The sequence below is a fragment of the Notothenia coriiceps genome, unplaced genomic scaffold (assembly GCF_000735185.1).
Source record: "Notothenia coriiceps isolate Sejong01 unplaced genomic scaffold, NC01 NC01_scaffold00005930, whole genome shotgun sequence".
NCBI lineage: Eukaryota > Metazoa > Chordata > Actinopteri > Perciformes > Nototheniidae > Notothenia > Notothenia coriiceps.
This window is the reverse complement of record NW_011338631.1, coordinates 39,253-67,142: the sequence shown is the minus strand read 5'-3', so window position 1 is coordinate 67,142 and position 27,890 is coordinate 39,253. Positions and strand designations below refer to the sequence as shown.

Genomic DNA, 27,890 nt, shown 5'->3' with positions numbered 1-27,890 from the left:
GAGAGGCAATGCTTCCAGTGACACTGATGTGCTCATCATGTTATCTCATGTGCTGCTTATACCTAAGGATCTAATAATCAGGCCATTTTATTGATTAGTGACGTGTGTGTTCTCTGAATGAATTAAGGGATATATAAAATGAGTTATAGGGCACAGTAACAACAGCTCAAACTGTTCCTAAATAGCTTTCCTTTGTTATGGGCTGCTGTGGTCTTCCTGCTTTACAGGATTACACCTTGATCCTCTTGTAAATCCACATAATCATGGAAGTTTTCCTCTTGGATAATATAATAATAGTCTCATCCACCTGCCTGGTTGAGCAAGGAAATGAGATGTGATGGCAACAATCATGGGTGGTCGATTAATAGCAAAATTACCACAGGTTTAAACTCAATGAAAGTCAACATAAAAACCTAAATCAAACTTTATGTGTCAAAAGTGAAGCTGAAATTATTTGACCATCTCATGGTATATGATAACATCTGATACAGTGAACAAGTAAAGGATATATTTCATTGTACCATTGCCTACTGTTGGACTAGTAAACTAAAATGCAGATCTAATGATGATCTTATCTTTTCCATTTTAGAGCTGTAGCCCCCTCTGGTGGCTGCTGATGCTTTGAAAACCTGCATAAACCTAAATGTCTAACTCCACATGGATGTTTAATATTAAAACAAATATTAATTTAGTTAGGGACTAATTATAAAAACAATACAGATGAAAAATTAACAAATAAATACATGACTATTGCAGTACAATAAACATATATTTTACTTTGCAATGTATTATTGTACAGGGTATTTGTGCAGAAAAAGAAAATGTACAAAGCAGACATTACATAATCTAATTTCCATTCCAACTACTGACAAACAGGAACAAAATTTCCCTTTCAAAGTGAAGCAATTTGTTTTACAAACATCCAAAATTAGCATAAACAGGCATTTCTACTTAGTTACAATGCATGCTAGTTATTCAAAAAAAAAAAATCTACACTAGAGTCCAATTCAATACAAAGCTGATTAGTTTAGAGGAATGAGAAAACCAAAACAAATCCTGAACAAATAAATAAAAAAAGTGAGCTCAGAAATTCTGTACAAGGCTTTTTTAGAATATCAATGTACAAAACATCACTTAAAAACCTTTGTAGCTTAAATTGCTGTTACAAATACACTGCTTTAAGCAAGTAGTTGTCATTAGCGTACATTATGTGAACACTATGGACAAATATGGTCACTTCTGTTTCTGAGGTCAGGTGGAGGAGAGAACCAAAAAGTCCACTGGAGGGGAAGTTCTCAATTGAGTCCTTAATTAGTGCTTTTATAAAAACACATTTCAGCAAGACATTTAAAATCCAAATTTAAAAAATGATACCATGTTTTGTTTCCCATTAATGCAGTCATACTCTGTTTCTTTGTTCTATTGGCACCGATTCTACTGAACCAGACTCTCTCACAGCGTTATATGAAGCAAAACTCATTTGCCAACAAATCCCCCACGACAGAAAGAAACCAAACACTTTCTATGCACTACAAGTGGCTATCAGTGAAAGAACACATTTGTCAAAATTCTGTTTTATTTTTTTTGTATAGGTCCTGCTTCTCTTGTACCAGCTCTTGAAGTTGAGACTGCGCCTCATGCAAGAACCACTTGTAGGAATATTCAACATACATTGATGTAAAAGCATAGCACATTGGTAGCCGAGAGGATGTAGAACATGCCATATTGTCCCAGGATCAATTCAACCCTTGGGACCCACATGTCAAACCCCTTTCTACCAACTCCCTAATTATGGCAAAAAAGCCAAAGAAAGAAGTTAGGAGTGTGAGGAAGTTAGGAGAATTTGCCATCAACTATTTCCTTAGCTGTGATAATAAACTATAGGGATGATTTTGTGAATGAAACTCACCCACAGAGCAGAACCAAAGCTTCATAATTCAACTTGGGTGTTCTGATGATCACAAAATGAAAAAGGAGGTAATTATCAGGCTGATTTTCATGATAAATTTGTGCAGTTTTCTTGATACTGACACATAAAAGAATACCTGCCCATAAATAAATATAGGATGTTAAGAGTGAGGATACCGAAACGTTCTTGCATGAGGTCCACTCTTGTGTATAAGCTTCATCTTGTGGCTGTCTGGGTTAACTTCACCAATGTCTACACACCACACAATTAACGCCTGTGCCTTTCTATTAGAGCAGCTCAAGTCAATATACTGATTAGAGTAATGCCCACAGGCATTGAAATGGCACTTTAAACTATACTGCCTATTCTGAAAAATGCTACTTTTTTGTTGTTTTTGTTATATAATGAGATCACTTTAATTATGAATTTCTCTTAACTTGAGCTTGAAGGGTAGAACATTTTTTTTTTGTATGCAGCCCTTTCCTCCCATGGGAGGTGATGGTCCGACTGAGGACAGACAGCAGATCTGAAAACACAGACAGACTGAGGTCTCTCAGATTTGGCAAAACACAGTTTAAAACAGATTCTTCAACTTTAAGGTCTAGAAAGGCAGACTATATGATCTGAGGTTATTGTGGATTTGGAGAGTCCAAAGCGGCCACTCAAATGTTTTTGTCACATCAGAGATGACTATTAACACTGCACTTTTGAAATACAGTGTTACTGATTTCCTTTTTTTGCTTTTACATTAAGTGTGATCTTAAGAACCAGTGAGGCAGCATGTCATGTTTCAGCTCACCTCCGTCTCTAATCAGTCGTGAGTGTCTTTCTTTTGAGAGGAGTTTTGGGACACTTGTCTGTGTGTGTGTGTGTGTGTGTGTGTGTGTGTGTGTGTGGCACGACAGGGTCAAACGATAAACCTCATGCGCCTTTACCAAAAGGCCCTCCATGCCCCAGATGGTGATTAGAGGTAAAGTCGGAGTTGGCTGAATGATATGCCGGTGACGATTCACTGATCTCCCTCTCAGAATTTGGACACTGGGGCTGTTCCTTCTGGCACGGCTCCATGGTAACGGCTACCCCCACGCCGCTCCGCCCTGACGTCATATGTGTTACCTCCGCCCAGGTGTCCTTCTCAGGGTCATAACACTCCACGCTGTCCAGGAAAGTGTTGCCGTCGTAACCTCCTGTAAATACAACATTGACATTTCGTCCAATAAATAAAGCTGCTTATTTTAGTTGGTACCCCTAACACTGTATGTGACCCCAACACATTTACAGTTAGGTGGAATAACATTAGTTAGTTGGCCTACACCCCAATGTCCATAGAAAATGTGCTCAAGTTATATTGATGCTTTTACTCAGTGGTAACACAACTACTCACCCAAAACATAGATGCTCCCATGTAACGCAGTGACTCCCAGGGCGCTGCGTCGGTGCCTCATGGAGGCAGTAAAGATCCACGTATCAGTTTCCACATTATAGCACTCCACTGAGTTCAGCTGGTTGGTGCCGTCATAGCCGCCCATCACAAAGATCCGATTCCCCAGCGAGCACACACCTGAAAAGAAGGATCAATGGTTAGTTGAAGTGTAAGATTACTTTATAGTGATATGGGCTAACAGTTATATTGGAGGATGTCCAAGTACACACTACATGAAACTCATACAGAATACAAATGTAACTGTGTACTTTATAGGTATCTTTGTTATGGGTATAATTATGTTTTTAAAAACTGTGCTTTAATACAATTATATCAATCAAAGACATGCCGACATTGTCATAAATCTAATTAATCTAAAATGTCAGACCAACACCAACATGTAACTACTATAACAAGGTTTTTTTCCAACACATTGGCTAGTATTTTTCTTAACTTTTAATCCTTTTTGATTGAGTAATTCACTCCATGGGGGTTATGTAAGGCAGTATTATGCAAAACTACTGGTTTGATTTGTATGAAACTTCCTGGAAAGGTTAAACATTGGCAAAGGAAGAACCCATTATATTTAGAAGCAGATCTGAATCACCGGGCAGATAGAAGTATTATTGTGGGCATAATAAGATCAATATACAATTTATTTTCTTCTTGGCTGGGCTTTAGACTTATTTGACAGCTTTTATCTCAAATCACAGGATTTGACAACATGCCACAAGGTTATCCAGCTGGATCCAACCATTGACATTGGTAACACGTACGATATAACTGTACTCCTCTGTTGTCCAGTTTAAATCTTTAAGTCCTTTTGATTTCAATAACAGAGACTAGATGGCCTGTCGGAGAAAATGAAATACCTTGCGTACATTTTTAAAACGTGGATGGCCACTTTCCCAACAAATTGTGAATTAAATAACTTTCGACCTGACAAGTCAATCATCAGAAGGCAGATTTCCGTCCCTCCTTACCCGCTCCAGAGCGCACAGTGTTCATGGGGGCCATGGTCTTCCACTCGTCCCTCTCAGGGTTGTAGGACTCACAGGAGCTGAGCCTGTTGGCCCCGTCAAACCCCCCCACGGCGTAAAGCAGCCGGTTGATGACGGTGACACCCACACCGATACGCCGCGTCAACATGGGGGCTACAAGGTGCCATTGGTCCCTTTCTGGATCATACCTTCAGACCAGGAACAACACATATTCATACGTTAGTTTATTTTCCCATCCTTTGGCTTTAGTAAGCTAAATTGTCTTGTCATTATACTTTGCTAATTTATTGGCCATCCTTCAAAGAGTGAGGGATAGAAGCTCAGATGCTACACAGCAGAAGCATATAGCGCTGAGGTGGTGATTGTACAAGAAGAATAACCAAGACAGTTATAGAGAGTTTTGCTTGTTTAGGATGAATGATCTTGACACATTGTGCCTTCTGCACTTTGTATATTGCACTAGTCTATCTTAAGATTTTGATTAAACCGATTAATTGTTCAGCCCATATCTGCAGTCTGTGATAAGTCACATCTTTTTCTGATTCATCACGTGAGCACTCGGACAGGTTCAGCATGTTTCCTTTTCCACTGAGGTGAGCCTGGTTAATATTTGACATTTGTTTCTGCTCTCGGTCTGATTCAGAGTTTTGGTAAATCTTCAACACTGAACTAAGGTTATATGAATATATCTAATATTCACTGTATTAAAGAGGTTAAAGTCTTGCTTTGAGTCATGCCTACACAGCAGCACACATACAGTTAACAATTGTTGGTGGAAAATGTTGCCTCCAGCTTTGTATTGCTCATTAAAATGTATAATGTTGCCGGTTTTGTGAAGGTATTTAACAAGTATTGCATGTGGCAGTTTGAGAGTTGGAACACAAAGGCAGGGGGTGTATCGTTTACTCTTTAGCTTGATAACACATTCCCTTCCTCATTGAAGCTTTGTGCAAACTAAAAATAAATTACAGGAAGTGAAACAAAACCAATAAAGTCCCAGGAAGGTACCTGCTCCTGGGCACTCATTGACTAAATAGAGTAAACAGACCAAAGCATACACCTGTTTAATACATGTCATCTGTTGGACTTCACCATTGCATATTGTTTACTGAATCCAAATTATCCAAAGGGTTATGGTTAAAAGGGCTTTGAAAATAACCTGGCCCCAATCAAAGCCCACCTTTCAAAGATAAATCAGGCTGTTGCTACATTAATGATAGCAGTAATGATTTCAGAATTGGCTTTGGTCTCTTCATAGGAATTGTTGAAGACAATACAAAATTAAAAAGTAATATTGTTTTCCTATAACAAATTTGGATTTGTCAAAAGTCTGCCCTAATACTTTAGATTTTTCTTCTTTCTAATAATTGAAAAGGTACAAACATTATATGTAACTAGCATTTACACATCAGAGAGAAAATAGTATATTCTGTGTCTGTAGGCCTATAATAGAGTCAACGATTTATTATCTATCTAAAACCATGTGTTTATCTAATCATACCAATCAATAAAGGAATCAATATCAATGCAAAGGTAAACAGCATGCATGGGAATACATTGCTGTGTATGTGGCAGAGTTGTGTAAATTGGATTGGCACATAATTGGTCAATGGTTTTGTTTGATTGATGGGTATAATAAAAAAGAAAATCAATAACACCATTACAGAGCTCAATTTGCTTACCTTTCAACACTATTGTGATGAATGCACCCATGTGATCCCCCGGCTGCATATATCATGCCGTCGATGACGCCAACTCCAATTCGGTTCCTCGGTACGCTCATCGGCGCACACGGCAACCAGCAGTTGTTCATAGGATTGTAGCAGTCCAATGAATTTGAGTCCATGTTGCCATCAGGTGCGTTGTTTCTTCCTCCAACAGCGTAGAAAAGCCCGCTGATCACACAGGCTGCGAGGCCGCTGCGGGGCACCTGCAGGTCGGCCAGCCTCACCCAGGCTCCCGTACAGGGGTTATACGCCTCCAGGTAGCTGAGGGACTGACGGAAATACCCCCCTGCTGTGTAGATGAGCTGCGGCACCTTAGGTGTTCGGCAAGAAATTACTTTGGTGGGTTTGTGGAGGGTGAGATCCTGGAAGATCTGGGCCAGGTAATCTTTACACTGGGGGTCCCAGTCCAGAGACTGGAGCTGGGCCTGCAGGAAGTTGGGGGTGAGGGAATGGCAGCGCACGGCCTGGAGTAACGCCTCGACGTACGGCCGCCGGTTCTCCCGGTCGTAGCGTACCCAGGCCACACATGCCTGGAAGACCTCGGACTCACAGCGCACATTGAGCTCATCGCGGCTGATGAGGGTGACCAGCTGGCAGTGGGACAGGTTGAAGAACTCCTCCTGGGTCGCCACCTATCAGCAGGGAAGAAAACTTTAAATATCTTTTCATAATACAAAAATATTCTGCTCAATCATATATAGGGACGGAATAAAAAAAAAAAAAAAAAAAGGTATAATAAAGTTTTTAAGAATCCTGCTAACAATAGAATAATGTTAAAGAAAGCGGTTTATAATTCAAAAAGGAACAACTCCAGAAGATGGGGCAAAGACATTTCGGACAGCTTTCTTGAAATTGTTGCAATAGTTCAACACAACAGTTCAGGTAACTGTGACAAATCAAGACTGATCCAGCTGTGCAACACTTAGGTCTATTGTGAAGCTTTTTCTATACTAGCACACAGACTTTACACTCAGGAAGTGTGGCTTCCTGCCATGAGAGTTGTGGTATATTTCGAACAAAACGCATAAACGCATGTATGAAATTAAAACATGCTTTGTGTATTTTGTATATTTATTTTAACCTTAACTTGTAAAGAAAAGCACAACAATTGTTGAGGCTGAACCCCTGGAAGATCGTTTGAAGACATCTCTGATGCAGTGAGCAGCCGAGGCCTCTTTTATCTTATCAACTTATCAAAGATGAATATTGTGTGTCCTTTCGTTACTTTTCAGGTAAATCCACATACTGCTCATCATAAGTCAAAGCTGGCATTCTTGACAGTCATTGCACAGATCTGACAAGGTGCTGTTGGTAGCAGGTCTGAAGTCAACCAGCAGAAACCACAATGAAACAAGTGAAACAGCATTCACTCATATCAACAGACACAGTTTACACAAAAGTAACACAAGAGTAAAATCTACTATTAATATGAAAGGTCAGTTTCTATTTTCACTCAGCAGCTGTTCAGATACATTTATGAAAAGTCATTAAAACCATTAGAGATTATTCTATATCATTTTTTTTTACGATTTAACGCCCCCTTTCTCTCGCCACATTTTCTGTCAACTATTGAAAAGAAAAACAGAAATACAATTTTAAATAATCTCCAATCTTGACCTGGCTGAAGTTCATGTAGATGTATTCACGGGCCTTCCGGTGGAGCTCTGTGCAAGCGATCTGCTCGGCAAAGTTGGCGATGCCGATGGCGTTGCTGGGGTCGAGCTGCTGGACGAGGAAATCACAGCAGGCCTTGACCACGCTGTCTATCTGGTACATGACGGCACCGTTCATCACGTGAATCACACACTTCTCCCCCACGGAGATGCTGGCTGTGTAGGCAAACTCTATCAGTCGGTCCATAACCTGAATGAAGGGGAGAGGTTAGGGTAAAGAAGGGGGTCAGGGTTAGGGATGGGATACGGCAGAACAGTGAAGTAGAGAGGAAGTCTAATAGGAGGAAAAATAAGGCTCCGATGCACAACAGGTAGCCATTTCACTGAGCATTTGTCAAGTCATACCTTGGTTAAATTAGACTTCTGAACAGCTTTACGCTTTAAAAATCATAAAAGTGGTGTAAGTTCTTGAAGATCATCCAGCTTAACAAAATGTAGTATTATCATAAACAACTGTCTGCCACAGAGTTTATTTTAAAGCAATTATCTAAAGCCCAATACAAAATTCCCATTGGGAACCAGTAAGATGCTAACTTTTGGCACTGGCCCCCGAAAATGCATCATCCCTGCATCACTTTTTATACTTTGAATTGTACCAATCCTACCACAGTGTTTCCCATACATTGATTTATTTGTGGCGGGCCGCCACAATTAAATATCTCATAAAAAAAATATATATATTATTATAATTTTTATTTTTTTTGGTAGTCTAATGCAGATGATTACAAAATAAAAATGAAAAAAATAATAAAAATTAATTAATTTTTTTTATAATTAAAAAAAAAAAACATTTGCATAGACATTTTCAGGGGCGGACTAGCCATGTGTATAATTTCCCCGCAACGAGGCTCCCCCTTTGACAATCCACTAGCCGAGCGCAGTGTTTCTCAAACTTTTTCATCAACTCCGGTGTGTTTCACTCATTAACAACGCAACACAGAGAAACAAGATCGTTGTCTACAGTAGCCATGAACTTGCATGTATTATCTTATTTGAGGGGGGGGGGGTGGATGCATGGACCACCCGAATAGGTTAAGGGGCCTTTGGCTTTTCTTGCCGGGGGGGGAAACACTGTACCATGTCTCAAAATAATACAAATCTGTTATGTTGTTGCCTCAGAATTATGTTTCCTATCGAACACCTTTAACCCTGAATCATATATAATGATATATGAGAGGTAAGGTGAGTCAAATCAAATAAACAGGAGACTTCAATCAATAAAAGATTTGATCTGACTCACCCTGGGATGGATCCCCTCGATGGACACCAACTCCATACCGCACTCCTTCAGGCCGTTGGTGAACATGGCTCTGAAGACCGGGGACGAGGAGGCCAACACCACCTTGTGAGCCACAAAGTCCACCGCCTCCAGGTCTTTGTAGCGCACACGCAGCGTGACGTCGCACAGCTGGCGCTCCAGACGCAGCTCGTTCATGATGGCGAAGGCGGCCGCCGTGTGGCTCTCGAGCGTGTAGCTGAAGACGCGGTGGCCATTGCGCGTGGACGGAGTCACCAGCGCTTTGCATTCTGTCAGGCACTCTGTCATTTCCTACCCTGTCTCCTCCTTTTTGGTTTCTTTCTCAAGAACAGTGGGCAGCGTTATGGGGCATCCTTGCACCAGGCGCAGGCGTGGACAAAATAAAAGAGTTGGGACTGACACTTGGCAGGCGGCTTAACAGAAAGCTCTGGGCTCTCCTGGGTACGCCTGACTCTTGTTCACGTACAAGACTTCACGTTTAAATGGGATTTATTTGGACATAGGGATTCCCTTGCTCTGTTCAGTACTTAAGTCCAGCCATACTTCTCATTATGGCATTTCTAGGGACTTTTGTGCGAGCTGCCAGTCAAGGTTGGATGTACTTTTATATGTTCCAACATAATCAACATATCTTGATTTCTTTGGCTTTGTCCGAGGGGTGAACAATATTAAGTACAGAAATGTCTTATGACTGAATGAGCTGAAAAACCGTAAGACTCAAAGGAATCTTTGGTGAAATGTTTGTGCAGACAAAAGTCCTCAAAAACAGCAATTAGTCAGATATCCCTAAAGTAAAAAGATATTTGAATACCAACGAAATGTCCTACAAGATTCAGCACTAGTACAGGTCAGTCTTGCATATTGATTACTCTAGAGAACAGGGGGATACAAAAGAAAGATTTACAGCTTCATTTTAAAGAGGTAATAATTAAAGCTCATCTCAGAGAGCTACATGTGTGCCAAGAGCTGCAGAGTCAGATACTGTAGATGAGGCAGGGGAAGGGTTGTTAGCTCAGAAATGGGAGTACAAAGTAGCGTTGAGTTCCAAAAGTGTCTTAACGTAACATTTGGGAATGGGGAGGGGTGTTGGTGGCTTTCTCCAGAGACGGCTTCCTCGAGGTTGCCCAGGCCAGTTCTGGAATTTGTTTTCTCCGCTGTGTTTACTAGGAAGCTTTCGGCTCAGCTGACAACTGGAAGGAAAGAGGGAGAGGGAGAAAGAGAGCTTATGTATACAGTGTCACAGCCACAAATTTCATAACAAACAGTTAATAGATCCTGACACAGGTTTAATCAGTTTACACTGTAAATGCACTCATTGGATGACATTGTCTTAAGTGGCTGGGAAGCACCAGTCTATGAAATAATGCAGCAAATGTTTATTGGTGCAAATCAAATATAATCCTTTTCACACCCATGGTGTTTTTGTCCTGGAGCAGGATGAAGGTGCTACTTCCAGGCTCATAGGTCATTTCCTTTCATCTGGAATTAGAATCATCTGATTTAAGACTGAACTTTTATAAGCATTTAACATCTAAATAAAGTCTTGTAATTTCAGCAAAGCGGAAACAAATGAACAGATCAATGCAAGCAAGCGTGTAGGGTTTAGTGAGGGAGTTAAGTCAGATTAGAAAGTCGATGGAATGATTTCATTTGGCTTGTTTTTAACTGACCAGCATGACTGCATGTCCTGTGACCAGTGTGGAACAGTTTGTGCTTCAGCCAAAAAAAATTAAAACGTATCTAATTCTTAATAAGAAAATATATACACAAACATTAATTACAAGATAGTTTGTCAATTAAAACAGAATTTAGCCAAAACACAAACATGTTCATCAGTATCACAAAAGCTTTTACTTTGAGAAATCTCACACATCCCACTGCAGAGAATGATAAAACAACAGGGGATAGCTATGCAGAATTGTTTGTAAGTCAGCAGCATGTTTACTGTTGCAAGCCTGGCTCTGCTGCACACTATTAAAATGACACGGAGGGATGACGCCTCTTTTTCCTGTTAATATAACTTCTTCTTTTAGGATAACTCTTCTGCTCGTAGCAGTGAGATAAAGAACAAAGAGCAGCCGGCAGTCACTAAATGTCTGTCCGGTGTTCTCCGACTCTCAGAGTCAGTGTCACTCAGCAACGATGCAGCTGTGAGTGTGCAGTTATATAACAAGGCACACACACAGCAATCATTACCTGAAGTGGCGATAAGAGGATGCATCGCCAAGCCAGGGTGTAGGGCACTTCAAATACTGCAAGTAGGTTATTGTGTCCTGCCATTTAACAGTTAAGATTAAACTAAGCATTTTCCTATTATCCACAGACGGTGACGCATCAGTTACCATCATAGGGCTCGTCATAAAGGCAATTAGCCAGCGGTAATATAAAACACACTGTGACTCCAATTTACTGCTGTGTTTCCCTCCCTCCAGGTTTCTGGGTAAAATAGTTTCACAGGAGGACATGTTGCTCAACAGGCCTGCAGAAACTGCTCGCTGACTAACAGGCTCACACTGAGCCAACAGCATTTTTTACTGCTGCATATCTCTGATAATTAAAACATATATACAAGTTTAGTTTAGGTCCAAAATGATCAAAAGAAGAAGATAGTTACTGTTAAACAACTCTATTGGAGCAGAAAATGTGTTTGTTTTGATTCAATATTTAGTCATTTTTATAAGGAACAACTTCTTTAAAAGTACATTTGAGCTAATAAATATTTGTATGTCTTACATTACTCATTGAGTTACATGTCTGAACTTGATGAACAAACTATGGCTGCAACTAAAGAATATTTTAATCATCAATCATTTTCCAGATTATTTTTATATTATGGATTTATCGTATGGTCTAGAAAAACATTTAAATGTCCATCCCAGTTTTTCAAAATCTAAGGGGATGTTTTTAACTTTATTTTTTCTTCAGGCAAAAATTCAAAGAGATTCAGTTTAATATGATATAAGACAGTAACAAATAAAAATGCTGATTCTATGGATTATCAAAACAGTTATTATTATTTTTCAATCGATCAATTTATCGATTAGCCGACTTATTATTGCAGCTTTAACATGCTTGCACTATTTTGATCCCTCTGTGTTAAGTGATCATACATATGGGTGATAAATCTATAAATAATAGATTACATTTTCAGGGACCCCTCTGAGACCCTGCACCCCAGTTTATGAACCACAGTCCAGGCCTGCGGTCCTCAGAGCTGTTCAGTGAGGGTTGCAAAGTTGCATGTAAAATAGTTACAAACAAACATTGTGCTTAACGTGCTCAGTGGCGTTTTTGGCAGAGAGCTCTCCTCTGTGACTCATGCTGAACTCCTCACAGAGCAAACAGTGGAACTGGCTGTACCAAAACAGGACCCAGAAGAGCAGCCTTACATAAATCAAGGAGGAATTAGATTTCCGCGCAATGCTACCAAACATTAAGAGCTTTCACACAAAGCACCGTTTACAACGATCCGACCATGGTCGTTTCTGCGGTTGCTTTGATAAGAAAGATAATCCACAGCGCTCGTATAAAACGAAAATAAGGAGAATAAACATGAAGAAGATTCGATTAAATCCACTGTTTTGTCACCAACGAAAAGTACTCATTGTTTTTAAGATAAACAACCGGAGACCCCAATAATAACAAGTTTAACGTTTCGGAAATAGAGCTGACAGCAACATAGAATCCTAATAATAGACAGCAGCGTAAGAGCTGTGAATCGCGAGCACAAAAATGCTAACAAAGCGTTGTATACACATGTTGCTACAGCTGGCTTGCAACTAAATCCTACCCCCATTATAGTTCTTATAAATCAAATCTGATAGCTTAATCAGTAATAAAAGAAACTCACGTTGTCTACTTCTATTCCTCCATCGCGGTCTGCCGAGCTGTGCGCCACATAGGAAGGAGGGGGGAAGCTGTAACTCACCATGACTAAGCATTGTGCCGGCCTCCTCTCGCTTTCACAATAAGAGCCTGCCTCTGAGGCACTAACCCGCCTCCGTTGACGGGTGATGGAGTGAAAAACGTCCCGAGGGAGGGAGGCTTTTATTTAGAAGGACTTCTCAAAATGAAGAAAAAAGGGTTGGCATGGTGCCAAATCTCAAGCTTCAACTTCAGTCATATTTCGCTTTTAGAAATAATATATATAGCAACTGCATGAGACAATGACATTTGTTATGTTTATTATGGACAACAACTTAATAGAATTAATGTAAATAGAAATCAGAAACAGGTTTATTACCAGGTAGGTTTACACGTAGGCCTACGAGGAATTTGACTTGGTGTCGTGGTGCATATAGCCTACATAAAAGAAAAAACAAGAATTAAAAACACAGGTAGAGAACTAGAAGCACATTAAAAATAATACAAAATATAGTAAAATATAACAATGGAATGGAATAAGAAGGAATAAAATATGGAATACAATAAATAAAACAGATATTGTTGTGTGTGCATTAATGTGTTGCATAGAGTCTGCATTGTGGCTGAGGTCCTATGTTAAGCAAATTCACTATTAATTCAACTTAATTGACATTTAAAAACAACTCACAAGCCTATTTGAATCTTCTGTTTTTTTTGTAACTTTGCATAATATAAAAAACACACTGCTGCTCAAGAAACATGGATATAATGGCATTGGCCACTAATGACCAAATAACCGAAAATGCTCCATCTTTGTATAGCTCACCTTGGTTGTTAAGTTAACTTCCTCCTGACAATGGCGTTGTTTGCGAATGGCCTTTACAGAACAATGCAGCTTGACAGAAACATGCTCCAGCTCCAGGCAGGTGCTGACACCAGTACATTTCCCCCTCTTACAAAACATGTAATTCAGGTCAATATGGAAAACAGCATACTCTATTCCGGCAAGCGGTCACAAGGTGGCACCACAAGCATACTGAGTCACTGCAAGCACAAAGACCCACTTCATATTTCTTAAACTATATTGTTCAGAAATTATTTGTAATCATGCACAAGTGAGGTTCCTGTAATTATGTAATACAAACATGTTTGAGCCTTCTTGAGCCCTATAGGCAAAATTCACAGCTGGTTAAACCAAATGAGTAATGCTGAGATTTAGTCTCTGCTCCCCCGGGGTCAGTGAAATTGATGATAAAGCATAAACATTCATGAGAAATCATGTTATGACAAGCTTTGAACCAGCCTTCACTAATACTTTCCCAGCTGAGAGATGATACTGCCTTCAATTTGTATATAGATTATTAAGGTGAAGTTGGCCTTGGGGCACAAAGCTTGACACAAATCTCATGCAAGTACTGGTTTCAGTCATCTAAAAAAAAGATATAATCAAAAGTCATGCATCTTTTTAGTTTGGATTTTATTTATTTGTTTTCAAACTCTATAGTTTTATTATTTTGTATGCATGTTACCTTATTATCTTTATTATGTACTCGTTACTGTATAATCTTATTATATATCCCTTGTAAAACTCTTTGAGTTTCATTTGATTTATCCAAAAGGTTCTTGATAAATAAAGTTTGATTGGTGGACGTCCGCTCCTCATGTATCCAAGATTAAAGCTGTACTTGCAGGGTCTTTTTTTTCCTTTTTCTTTTACATGTATATTTGTCTATTTATCAGATTTACTACATGCGTTACTACTCTGATTTTTCCCAAACTCAGCTGGAGCAGGGAGCAGTAGAGCATGTGTAAATCTGTTATACAATCTCGTCCTTGGTTATAATGATTGATGACTTGTACCTCTCAGCTTTGTTGCATGATTTCAGGAGCAGGGAGGGAGCTGGGGCCCAGGAGAGATTCCCTGACACGTTGACCTCTGTCAGCAGGCACAGTGCTGGTGGAAACATCCAACATCTGGAAGAACATCTGCACATTATACAAATTATATCATATCCCAGTGCCACATCATGGTACCTTTTACCCTGGATAGTTAAATCGAAAGTAATGCAACTATATATGTATTTATAGTGTGTCAGGCAGTATAACTTCGCTTTACAAGAAGTTGAGTTGTCTGCAGGAAAAGGTAGGTGTGAAAAGTTATCATATTTCCCTAAATAGATAACTGCACATGCTGTTTGCAGAACCTATATTACCCCGCCATACAACAATTGTGGGTTTTGCAATATTAATAACTTATTATTTCAAAGAGGTCTAGCAAGCAGTGTCAATACTCCAGCACTTAGATACACTTCACACCAATAACTTAATTTCACATTTTGTCAAATTCGGACTCCCAGACATTAATAATGATCCAGGACACAAGCCCAAATGGCAAGTTTATATTTATCGTTTTACGCTCTATACAACTTTAATGTAATTTTGATCTCATTTAATACTCAAACTCAAGTGGATTTTTTTTTTCATGTCCTGTCTACAGCAGGTACAGCTCCCAGGGAGCAATAATGATAGCTGAATGAGCCGTCTCAGTTTCAGCTAGAATGAGTGTGGACTGCAGGTCAGAGTGAGGCGATGGCCAATTCTATCCACAAGTTGACAGAAAAAGGAGATCAAATTGAGTTCCCTGAGATTAAATAAAAGGTACATTGTGTGATTCTTGTGACGTCCGGAGACATGCAAAGCTTAAAAAAGGAGGTTGTATCTAGGCCAATGCCATTACCAGATGTCAGACTATAGGGGGCTGACTTCCTGTGATACTTCTTCAAAAACTAAACTTCAGCTATACACAAAGAATCACACACAGACACATATCAGTGCACACAGTAAAAACAAACCAAAAACTCAGGAATTCTTTAAAAAAACACATTTTATTTCTTTTCTGAAAAGAAAGGAGAGGTTTGATAGCCTTTTCTTGGCACAAAATAGATATATTTACAATACAGATGATATGAAAAGTCTCAGAAATATAAAAGTTCAATACATGAATTAAAGTACAAAAAACACACTGGCTTATTCATTAAGTGAGTTCCGACAAGAAAGTGCCTGTTTAAAAAGACAGCCTAATCAGTATCTTTATTTCATTTGCAACTTTTTTTAAGGAGTTTTCTTTTTATAATAATTTAGAAGGCTTATACTTACACATTTTGCAATTACAGCTGATTAGGTTACATTTTCAAATTGTCATGATGGAAAAAAAATATATATATTTTTTTCCTCCAGATGCCAGACTGACATTTAACAAATTGGACACTAAACCCCAACAACTTTCCACTTGGCATCAGATAGGTTAACCATCTGTCATATCAAAACAGTGGGGGGATTTTAATGTTACCCCTACAACTGTAGCACACCATTTTTTACAGAGCACAACGAACCGTTAAGATTAAACACCACTTCTCTCTTTCCTGTTATTCATTTGAAACATTTATTTATCCCTGCATCATGTAACATGTTGAGGGTTGCTACCCACAATTTTATCTGAACAAATCTAGCACACCACAGGCCTTCGAACCAGCAAAATCCAGGTGTTTGCAGATGCACAGATTACAGACTGCACATATTAGACTTGTTTGTGCTGTATTAAAGTCACTTAAATTAAAAAAACTGTAGAAAGAAGTATATCCAACCCAACTTGTTTACCATTCATCAGCAAAATGTTTTTTACAGTCATGAATGTCTCTGGGTTTACAGAATAGATCTAAGGCTGTACTCCAATGTGTTAGTGCAAATTAGTCACAAGCTTCTATTCATAACAAAGTATGTTTGCTTGTTCACATTTGAGTGGCATCCTTAAGGCATTTTGTTTCGCAAACACCTTGCATTTAAGTTCTGCATCACTTCTGACTGTTGTTTGAATGTGATTGTCTCGTGCTTCCATGGTATTTCCTCCCTCCCAATGCTTCTTTGGAAAATACCAGAACTGCTTCCTCTTTATAGATGCACTACATGTCCTCTGTTCAGTGGGACACCCTTTCACACACTTATGGACTCAGTTAGTCTTACTCCTCATGACTTGAAGAGTTTTGGATAAAGGGTCTTAATAGGAGATGGGGTGGTGATATTGTTCCCAGAGGAAATAGTTGTCTCCAATCCCCCCTCTAACTTCTGGGATGCCACTTCAGTTTTACTGAAACTACACTCAAGGAATGGCATCCCAATCTTCTTCACCTGGCCGTCTCTGGTCATCAGACAGGGCCGGCAGAGCAGCCTCAGAATGGCTCTCCTCATGTCCTTACTGGTCAGAGTATAGATGATGGGGTTGAGGAGCGAGTTGACCATAGCTACTCCCAGGAAGTAATCAGCCTTATAGAGCATTCGACAACTGCGGGTGGGGCAGAAGAAATCCAGGAGGAGGAGAACGAAGAGGGGCAGCCAACAGGCGATGAAGACACCCAGTACGATGGTGACTGTCTTGAGAAGGGCGATGTACTTCTCAGACTTCCTCGCTAAGCCTTTCCTCAAGCTGCCTGACAGGCCCAGCCGCTGGCGCTGTGTGTTGGTGCGGACGATGCGGAAAACTCTGACATAAAGGACCACAATAGCCAAGAGCACTGCGATGAACACAGACACGCAGAAGAGGATGTAGCTCCTGTCATAAAGCGGAAGGACTGTTGAACACTGGTCCAGTCTGTGGATGCAGTTCCACCCCAAAATTGGGAGGACTCCTAAAAACCCTGCCAGGGCCCAACTCGCACCAATCAGTGCCAACATCCGTCCCCGCTTTGCCCCATGGTAGGGCCTCATTGTCACCATGGTAACATGCCGTTCAATTGCAATGGCCAGCAGACTAATTATAGAGGCAGCCAGAGTGATGAAGACCCCTCCCTCCCTGAGGAACCATAGCAACGGTGTCAGTTTCAAAGTGTTAGGTCCAGACATGATGATGTTGGCCATGTATGTAATCCCAGCCAGCAGATCAGACAGAGTCAGGTTGCCCAGCAGGTAATACATGGGCAGGTGGAACTTCTTGTTCCTCCAAATGGCGATGAGAACCACAGCGTTCTCCAGGACGATGAGGAGACATACGACCAGGAACGCAATGCCCTCGGGTTTGAGTCCTTCACGGTAGCGGTCTTTCTGCAGCTTGCCTGTGTAGTTGTAATGATCCACAAGCACTGAATTGTCCTGGTACTCCCAGAAGAACTGCAAGTAGCCGGGAGAGGAGGGGGTAGGGGAGGTGGGGAATATGAGTGTCGAGGGGGTACTTGAATCCTCCATGCTTTTTCTATCTTTTCTTCTATGCTGCAGTCTGTGGCTATGAAGTCATTTTTGCTGACATACTTTGGCAGCAAAAGCTGTGAAAAATGTATTCAAGTACAAAAAAGATACACAAAAAATGTCTGAGCTCCGTCGATAAAGGGAGGGATTACACGGAGTTGATACAGTGTAATCCACCCGAATGATTGAGATGGTTTTTCTTCTCTGCCAGAAGACGGTGCTATAGAGCTCTGTTTGTCCTGGTTAGAGGGTCCAGACACTGCAGGAGGACGAGAAAGAAGCATTACAAATGTGATGGAAAGAATAAAAGCAGCACATAGTGGAAACCATAATCCTTAAGAACAAACCTAAACACTTTAAAATTAAAGTAAGTAAACATTCATAGTTTATTGCTATCTATTTAGGATTACGCAGACATTTATTCACAATTCCCCATAAATGCAAGGTGTAGGCTGGTGATGCAAATATTGAAACTGTCTATGTCTTACCATGACATAAACATGCAAATAAGTAGATAGTTGGTCGATAAGTTGAATGCAGATTTCCTAGGACACTTTAGTAAAACATAAAACACTATTTTAATGTTGTCTTATGTCCTATATATAATGTTGCATAGTTGGAGAAGTTTGAGATCTAAGATTTTCATTGCCATAACTACACTGTAGCTACTGTACATATGAAAATACAACCCTTGAATCCTGAATCTAGTAAGAATTGTGGAGATTAAAAACTTTAAATATGACCTCATGAATGTGACACAAAAGGCTGAAAGGGCAGAGGGATCATTTTAATGTCAAACAAACATTAAGTCTTTCCACATGTGTTTACAAAGTGTGTCAGTCAGTGTAAGGTTGCTAGACAAGAACCATCACAACATGTGCACTTCATTTGGCCCACATGCCAAGCTCTCCCCCAGCATCACCATTCCACTTCCACACTGTAGCTGAAGTGTGTTTGAAGTTTCCCACACATGCAAAGCTGCATGCCCAAGTTTATTACATTTGCAAACTATTATCATAAAATATACTGAAGGTTGTGGTTGAATTAATTGTGCCTGCATTGTTAATGTTGAAAACAATCAGGGGTGATTAGGGTTGCATTCCTTTAAATCTCTGTCGTGCGACGGAACCTTTTCCCTGCTTCTTGAGTCAGATGTTAGTATTTAACAAACGGTCTGGAGACTTTAATTCCTTCAATGTGTTACAAAGAATTCTGGAAATTAATAACTTGACCGTGTTGCCTCGAATAGCTGAGTGTCGAGTCCTTTGATAGTACATATTGAGTCAATCCAAGGATACAACTATGTATGAATAACAGTATCTGAATATCAATTATCCATGATGAGATGTGAGTGAGTGTATTTGTAAATATATATGGTATAATCACAATTATCAGCATTTGAATTTAGGATCACGAAAAACAATTGTAATTAAAACATTTGAAAACTAAATAATATTTTTTTGACTTTTTTGCATATAGCTTATAGTACAATCTCCTTTAAGATATTGTTTGAAAGTTTCCCTATAGGCTTAAATTAGATCAATTTAAACAGTATAGTAAAATTGTCTTATTAAAATAAATCATAAACAATCCTCTAATAATTATGATTTCCTAACATTCTGGGTTGAATTTTACACCACTGAAATGCAACCATATAAAAGTGACCTTAAACAGAACACCTTCTATCACATCTTGTTTCAGAATAAAATAAGAATCCCAAATAAAATTACCTTGAAATTGATTCAGGGTTGCCCTTATCCTGCAGTGCATCTGCTTCTCGGTGTGGAGAATCCAAACACAGTCACCAAGAGACTCACAGTCAAACTGACAAGGCAGCGGGAGTGAAGTTTAAACATGCACCAGCTAAAGGGGGTTGGTCCTAACCCAAACGGTCTCTCCCCCTCACATTCTCTCTCTCTCCCCCTCTCTCTCTCCCCCNAGAGGTTTATACTCCCTTTATCGTATACACACACCCAAAAACGTTCGCCCTCAAATTGCTGACAGACAGACATTGACCGTCTCCACAGTGACAGGTTGTTAACAATTCAAAACAGCAGCCCTTTCCTTATTTTTGGATTTAAAATCTCGGTACACTTACAATAAGACTAACCCTTATAAAGGTTTACAAATAGGTTTGTAATTCCTTTTATTAATTAGGTTGTGAACTCTTTATAAATCTTAATAAGCTTTTATAAGACATGGAGATAAACAGGGCACCTGTGACCGGTGGCTTGCCAAATAGTGAGCCCAAATGTATCTACGCTAAGCCTTATTGAAAATGTGGTAGTAGCATTAATAAATGGGAATGTGTTTTACACTTTACAATCAGGTTCCCTTTTGGCAGTTTATAAATGTTAGTAACCTCATAAATAAAATGGTCATAAAGAGATGCCAAGAAACATCCAAAGATGGATGGGGGGAATCAACCTCAGTGATACCAAGCGATGCTGGCTGATGAAGAAGACGAAGTAATGCTAGGTAGCCAATATAAGACTTGGCCATCTTGCCAAATAGAGAGCCTGTGTTGATGCATGAAAACTACGTTAGAACTGGGTTTATAAATGGTTCTTAATGATTAATAAAGCGTTTAAAACCTAATTCATAACCTGATTATAACCCTTTATGAATCCTTTATAAGGGTAGTCTTATTGTAAAGTGGTATCAAAATATCTTACAGAGGACCTACTGCGGTCAAGCCAGCCTCCACTCGGGAAAAACCTAGTCAAGCAGCCCCTCACGTGATATTGCGGGTGCGCGAATATCCTATGCATTAAACGGTAGAGTAAAAAAAAAAAAATCATCCCTCTGTGCTTAGATGAGAATAAAACAAAAACTGTCCAGTATCAAGACTCATTCCACTTCAGGGGTGATAGCAGGACATCCCATCTAGTCACTCAGAAAAAAGGTCAGGACATTCTGATGTAGAGTTTCAAAATAAAAAGACCTTTGAAATCTCTCTAGGTGTATGAGCTATCATTCCCTGTTTTTTAGTATGCGAATAAAAACAAAAAACTGTCCAGTATCTTAGATTCCATCTCACTCCAGAGGGTGATAGCAAGGACACCCCATGTAGTCACTCAGAAAGAATCAGGACATTCTGATGTACAGTTTCAAATTAAAAAGAACCTTTGAAGTCTCATATATGAGCTATCATCCCTGTTTTTAGATGAGAAATTAAAACAAAATGATCCATCTCACTCCTGGGGTGATAGCAGGACACCCATCTAGTCACTCAGAAAAATCAGGACATTCTGATTACAGTTTCAAAATAAAAAGACCTTTGGGGACAGGGATGATGCTCATATATGAGATCTTCAAAGGTCTTTATTTTGAACTGTACATCAGAATGTTCCTGATTCGTTTCTGAGTGACGACATGGGGTTTCCTGCTACCACCTGGAGTGAGATGGATCTATGATACTGGACAGTTTTTTTGTTTTATTATCATCTAAAAAACAGGGATGATAGCTCATATAACTGAGACCTTCAAAAGGTCTTTTTATTTGACTGTACATCAGAAATGTCTCTGATTCTTTCTGAGTGGACTTACATGGGTGTCCTGCTATCACCCTGGAGTGAGATGGATCTATGATACAGGACAGTTTTTTGTTTGATATTCTCACCAAAAAAACAGGGATGATAGCTCTACAATAGAGATTTCAAAGGTCTTTTATTTTGAAACTCTACATCAGAATGTCCCTGATTTTGGTCTGAGTGACTAGATGGAGATGTCCTGCTATCACCCTGAAGTGAAATGAGTCTTTGTATACTGGACATTTTGTGTTTAGATCAGGATAAACCAGAGATGTCAGTATCAAGACTCATTTCACTTCACCGTGATAGCAGCACATCTCATCTAGTCACTCAGACAAAAATCAGGAGGGGCTGGCTGACTATTTTTCTGATGTGGAAGCTGGTTTGAACCGTAAAAGACCTTGTTGAAATCCCCTTCTATTGTATGAGCCTATCATCCCTGTTTTTGGTGAGAATAAAACAAAAACTGTCCTGTATCATAGATCCATCTCACTCCAGGGTGATAGCAGAACCCCATGTAGTCACTCAGAAGGAATCAGGCACATTTCTGATGTACAGTTTCAAAATAAAAGACCTTTGAAGTCTCATATATGAAGCTATCAATCCCTGTTTTTAGATGATAATAAAACTAACACTGTCCAAGTATCATAGATCCCAATTCTCACTCCAGGGTGGTAGCAGGAAACCCCATGTCTTCACTCAGAAAGAATCAGGACCATTCTGGATGTACAGTTCAAAATAAAGACCTTGAAGTCTCCATATATGAGCTATCATCCTGTACCCAAGGTCTTTTATTTTGATAACTGTACATCAGAATGTCTTCTGATTTTTTCTGAGTGGGACTAGATGGGTTGTCCTGCTATCACCTCGGAGTGAGATGGATCTATTTGTTTTATTCTCATCTAAAAAACAGGTGAATGATATGCTCATATATGAGACTTCAAAGGTCTTTTATTTTGACACTGTACATCAGAATGTCCTGATTCTTTTCTGAGTGGACTACATGGGTGTCCTGCTATCACCCTGGAGTGAGATGGATCTATGATACTGGACAGTTTTTGTTTTTATTCGCATCTAAAAACAGGATGGATAGCCCATACACTAGAGATTTTCAAGGTCTTTTATTTTGAAACTCTACATCAGAATGTCCTGACTTTTTCTGAGTGACTAGATGGGATGTCCTGCTAATCACCCTGAAGTGGAATGAGTCTTTGAATACTGGACAGTTTTTGTTTTATTCTCATCTAAGCACAGAGGGATGATTTTTTTTTTTTACTCTACCGTAATGCATAGGGATATTCGCGCACCGCAATATCACGTGAGGGCTGGCCTTGACTAGGTTTTCACCGAGTGGAGGCTGGCTTGACCGCAGTGGGTCCTCTTGTAAGATATTTTGATACCACTTTACAATAAGACTACCCTTATAAAGGATTCATAAAGGGTTTATAATCAGGTTATGAATTAGGTTTTAAACGCTTTATTAATCATTAAGAACCATTTATAAACCAGTTCTAACGTAGTTTTCATGCATCAACACAGGCTCTCTATTTGGCAAGATGACCAAGTCTTATATTGGCTACCTAGCTTACTTCGTCTTCTTCATCAGCCAGCATCCTTGGTATCACTGAGTTGATTCCCCCCATCCATCTTGATGTTTCTTGGCATCTCTTTATGACCATTTATTTATGAGTTACTAACATTTATAACTGCCAAAAGGGAACCTTATTGTAAAGTGTAAAACACATTCCCATTTATTAATGCTACTACCATTTTCAATAAGGCTTAGCAGTAGATACATTTGGGCTCACTATTTGGCAAGCCACCGGTCACAGGTGCCCTGTTTATCTCATGTCTTATAAAAGCTTATTAAAGATTTATAAAGAGTTCACAACCTAATTAATAAAAGAATTACAAACTATTTGTAAACCCTTTATAAGGGTAGTCTTATTGTAAAGTGGTACCGAGATTTTAAATCCAAAAATAAGGAAAGGGCTGCTGTTTGAATTGTTAACAACCTGTCACTGTGGAGACGTCAATGTCTGTCTGTCAGCAATTTGAGGGCGAACGTTTTTGGGTGTGTGTATACGTAAAGGAGTATAACCTCTTTACTCTAGGTGGGTGGTTGTGTTCAACATAAATGACCCAGGGAAACATACACATTTCAACTGGGGAAAGAACATTGCATCTAACACATAATCCGTTGAGAGGTCTCCTTAATGTGTCACATTAAGATGATATTAAGCTGGGGGACATGCTTTTCTTGTTGCGGTCACTTCACATATTTCTCTGAGATCATATTGCTATGTTAGCTCACTGGTGAAACTTGATAACATGCTTGTGTCTTCATAACATTATCTTCTTCAGAACATGCCTCTTGTCTTGATGTCTTGATTAATTCTTTCAATAACAACATTATTAATTGATATATTGACTGATATTTTATAATTGTTATTTTGATTACCGGTACCATTAACTACTTTTTGTCAGTTTGGTTGCTCCATACAAGCCAATTCACATTTGATTTAAAGGTCACCTATTATGCAAAATCCACTTTTTCAAGTCTTTTATACATAAACATGTGTCCCCTCTGTGTAAAGAGATTCTGAAAGTTTCAGGAAAAAAGATTTGCTCACTTTTTGTCCTGATCCATTTATATAAAAAACCTGTCTGAAAATGAGCTGATCAGATTTTGCCACTTTATGATATTATAACGATTTTTTGGCTTGTGTAACCATTAGCCAATAACCAACCAAAGTAACACCCCACACATTATCACCTGAATCTAGAGCTCCATTGTGTTCTTTTTAACCAAATCTCTCTCAGAGGGACGTGGGGAGTGGCTCCTTATTTTCATCTGAAGTAACAGACAGAGAATCCGCACTTTTGAAACAGAGGGGATTATGGGATGCTACAATGATCTGTTTGGTATTTCGAGCCAAACACTTCAGAGACATGTTTGTATATATCTGAGACCTATAATATATAGATGAAAAACAGTATAATAGGGGACCTTTTAAATTTGACCCTATTTGAGGGAAAGACATATGATCCAACAGCATGCCGTCTTGGAACATATTGCTGCTTTTTTGCTTTTTGCAGATGCTTTTTTTTTTTAAAGCTGCATTTTTCATGAAGCATTTTTTACTGAAAAGTTTCCTCCTCACAGAGGATGAATAGTTTCTGCCTCTTGGTTTTGGTTGCCTCTACACGAGAGGTCAGCGCTTTGCCATCTGTTTACAATATGAAGACGTGCTTGACGTGGAGCCACCATACCCGGCACGCAAGCAGGGGCAGCAGGCAGATCAAAACGACGGTGTGTCCTTTTAGCAGGTTTATATTGTGAGTTTGTACAAGAGCTCTAATAAAAAGACCATCTGTAAGAACTGGAGTTGAAATTCCTCTATAAACTCTTCTTAATGATTCATATGAAACCACAGAGCAGGAGGATATGCCAGTTACGCAGACTGCACTCCCTCATGACTTTTTGACTCCCACCATGCCAATAATTACTCTTGTTCTCGTCCTGACTCCCATTTCCACCATGTGTTTCATGTTGCTCTGTTGAAAGGCCTTTGGAAAGCCCCATGTAAGGAGCAGCACTTGCCATAAACAGCTTATGTTCAAACACTGCTATCTCTTTCTGTTTTATTCTTTCTTCTTCTCCTCACTTGATGAATGGAGTGTGGTGCTTTTCCCATCTCCCCCAGACCCTTCTTTAGTCTCGAATAAAAGAGATACCATCTACGACTTAATGAGCCTGAGAACATCGTCCATCACCGTTATCAACAAAGGCTTATTCAGACCTCATTCATTGACATCTACAGGGGTCCATCTGTCCTCCCACACTCAAACACTAGTCGTAAAAAGCGTGTGTGTTTCCCCTTCACCGACAGGTTTCCATTAAGTACCTACTGATATCATGTCAAAGGCACTTAGATACATGGAAACACTTTTATGAAATCTAGTCAGAGAACATACAGAAATGGAGAATTTGGAATTCCAATGTGTGTGTATTATTCTTCTGTTGAGTGTCTGTGTGAATGTTTGTGTGTGTGTTCAGTTCAGCGGGTTCTGTCTGTGTGAGGTAAATCACTCTGTTCCTGGTAGAAAGCCTGGTGGGCCGCACCCACAAACCACACTCTCCTCTGGCTGGCTCACACGTTTAACCGGGGTACAGGTCCGTTGAAGTTTATACATCTTGGCTTCCTGTGCTTTTTCTCAAACAAACCTCCCCTCATTGTTTTTCCCTGAATCGCGCTTTTGGCAAGCCCCCCCTCTTTTTAAGCATGAACGCCCAGTACCGAGAAAGGGAGTGAAGGAAGGAGGGAAAGGGGGAGCAGTTAGAAAAAGAAAAATCGAGAGAGGCTGATAGAAAGAGTGGGCCTCAATTTTTGTGACGCCTAGCACTCGCCAAACCCAAAACCCACAAAGAATGAGATTGGAAGAGAAAGGGAGGAAGGGATGGAGAGGAGGCGGGAGAGAAGAGAGAGGCTTATGAAAACGGCCGTGGATGAAGGCAATCTTTAATAAGGAGAGAGCCTTGGGTTTCTGTGGTGGCTGGTAATGGCTCCAGTTGTCTAGGAGGAGGACTGAACAACACAGTTTGTTTATCCAGAGTGGTGGGACTTGCTAGCTTAACGGCTTGCATCTTAGGCATCTATGATGACAGCATGGATTGGCTCACCGGTCTCTTGATTTTCTGCTTTCCTTACGGTCAGTGAGCCACCCAACAGACTCAGAGCTGAACTTGTGGTTCACAAATTGCCAGCAAGACATGATGGGGGATAAACGTCACAATCGTTGCTCTGTGCACAGAAAAAACTATATTTTAAAGATCTGGGCTCAAAGAAAAGTTGTGGTGCTGAAATGTTGGTGACGTAGTGACCAATGGCTGTGTTGGTGAACTTCTGTTGCTTCAATACTTCACATAAATAAGTTCTCTAGGAAGGTGTTGCTTCAACAGGAAAACTGAACTCACCAACCAATTACTCTCTTAATATTCATTGTATCTGACATTGCTGTATTCGATTAAGATAGAACAAATCTGACCTCTCTGCACAGTGAAATTTGGTTTAGCCCTAGGAGGTTATGACCTTTCGAGTCAAAGATGTCAATCTGTCTCCGCTACTTTCCCATCAACAGTGTGAGGAGACATCTGAAATCTTTTTAAATTGACCGCTTAGACATAAACCTTAAAACCCAGGGTCTGTGGTCAGAGTGGGTCATGCTGTTTAAAACCAGCCGCAACTCCATGTGATTTATTCAAGTTTTCAAACAGTTTGCCAATGATAAGAGTTAGCGGGGAGGAACTTAACCTAACCATGACCATATAGCCTCAAGAAAAGTAAAGTACTTTGCATGAAGAATGTAAGGAATGCCCCCTCCCTCCCCTCGCAGTCTCGCACTTATATGTCTGTGAAGTGTTCATTAACAGAAGATGTGACATCACTTAAAGAGAGAGTCGCTGCTTGTCTCTCACCAGCATGTTATGTACTTTACATTAATTCCTAATTCCATGTCATTACTTAGAGTACTGTTAATGTAAACCAAGGATCCTGAGACACCATTACAGTGTTGCTCCATTGTTTAATGTAAGACAAAGGTCATCAATGATCAGTGTCACTGCCCACACACACTTTGTCTTACAAATGTGCTTACTCTTGCAGGGAGTGAAACACTTTAAGGGAGTTAAAGAAGGAGGCAGGTCATCTGTCTTCATCAGTTGGTTGAAAGCTTATATAAAGTCTCTCGAGGCAGCCAAAGCATTTTCTTTTGTTGTTTTTTGTTGCTTACTTGCCGTTTGCTTCAGATATGTTGGCTAATCTTGCTTTACTTTGTTTACACAAAGTCTGAGAAACTGTTTGTCCAAGCAGATAAGAGGTGTGTTGTGGCGAGTGAGAGGCGGTGCGATTGAAATAAGATGATCATCTGCTTTTCCTTTGTCTCAGTTCATGTTTACATCGAAAACACAATGCATTCAGTTCTTCATTAACTTGGACTTGTTTTACAGTGAGAAAGCAGATGTGAACCACATAAGCATCGTTTAGCACAAACACTGCCCTGATGACTGCGTCATTAAAAAACTCCCCAGACTCCAATTTCTTCAATTACCTACTACTTAAGCTATGATGTGGCAAAAGTCCTCTCTAGATTCAAGATCTGCTTAACATTTTAGATTTATAGATGACTTGACTGCTTAAGGAGCAGTTAGCTCCAGAGATCAGAGCCACATAAACCATCACCACAAGAGAACACAACCAGTGTTAA

The 27,890-nt window shown here is 39.8% G+C and overlaps 2 protein-coding genes and 1 long non-coding RNA gene across 3 annotated transcripts; 1 reads left to right on the top strand and 2 right to left on the bottom strand.

Annotated features, from left to right (window-relative positions):
* Window positions 1-702: 702 nt before the first annotated feature.
* Window positions 703-27,516, top strand: LOC104943326 (uncharacterized). Its single transcript, XR_798099.1, has 3 exons — window positions 703-2,805; window positions 25,653-25,677; window positions 27,504-27,516. It is a non-coding gene; the product is annotated as an uncharacterized lncRNA (long non-coding RNA).
* keap1b (kelch-like ECH-associated protein 1b) lies at window positions 1,347-12,901 on the bottom strand. The gene is made up of 7 exons (XM_010768685.1): window positions 12,842-12,901; window positions 8,974-10,181; window positions 7,678-7,923; window positions 6,016-6,692; window positions 4,316-4,521; window positions 3,294-3,470; window positions 1,347-3,096 (listed from the first exon to the last, which is right to left on the bottom strand). The coding sequence occupies exons 2-7, from the start codon at window positions 9,277-9,279 to the stop codon at window positions 2,831-2,833; spliced, it is 1,878 nt and encodes a 625-aa protein (XP_010766987.1). The 5' UTR covers window positions 9,280-10,181; window positions 12,842-12,901; the 3' UTR covers window positions 1,347-2,830.
* On the bottom strand, window positions 15,728-19,901 carry LOC104943325 (sphingosine 1-phosphate receptor 1-like). The gene is made up of 2 exons (XM_010768686.1): window positions 19,821-19,901; window positions 15,728-18,349 (listed from the first exon to the last, which is right to left on the bottom strand). The coding sequence occupies exon 2, from the start codon at window positions 18,088-18,090 to the stop codon at window positions 16,879-16,881; it is 1,212 nt and encodes a 403-aa protein (XP_010766988.1). The 5' UTR covers window positions 18,091-18,349; window positions 19,821-19,901; the 3' UTR covers window positions 15,728-16,878.
* Window positions 27,517-27,890: the final 374 nt, after the last annotated feature.

What these genes read in the sequence shown, in the direction of transcription:
- LOC104943325 (XM_010768686.1), bottom strand. Translation starts at nt 18,090, where the DNA reads ATGGAGGATTCAAGTACCCCCTCGACACTCATATTCCCCACCTCCCCT.
- keap1b (XM_010768685.1), bottom strand. Translation starts at nt 9,279, where the DNA reads ATGACAGAGTGCCTGACAGAATGCAAAGCGCTGGTGACTCCGTCCACG. An exon ending in TCGAGGGGATCCATCCCAGG is followed by an intron (nt 7,924 to 8,973) that starts GTGAGTCAGATC and finishes CCCTTCATTCAG; the next exon opens with GTTATGGACCGACTGATAGA. An exon ending in TCTACATGAACTTCAGCCAG is followed by an intron (nt 6,693 to 7,677) that starts GTCAAGATTGGA and finishes CCCTGCTGATAG; the next exon opens with GTGGCGACCCAGGAGGAGTT.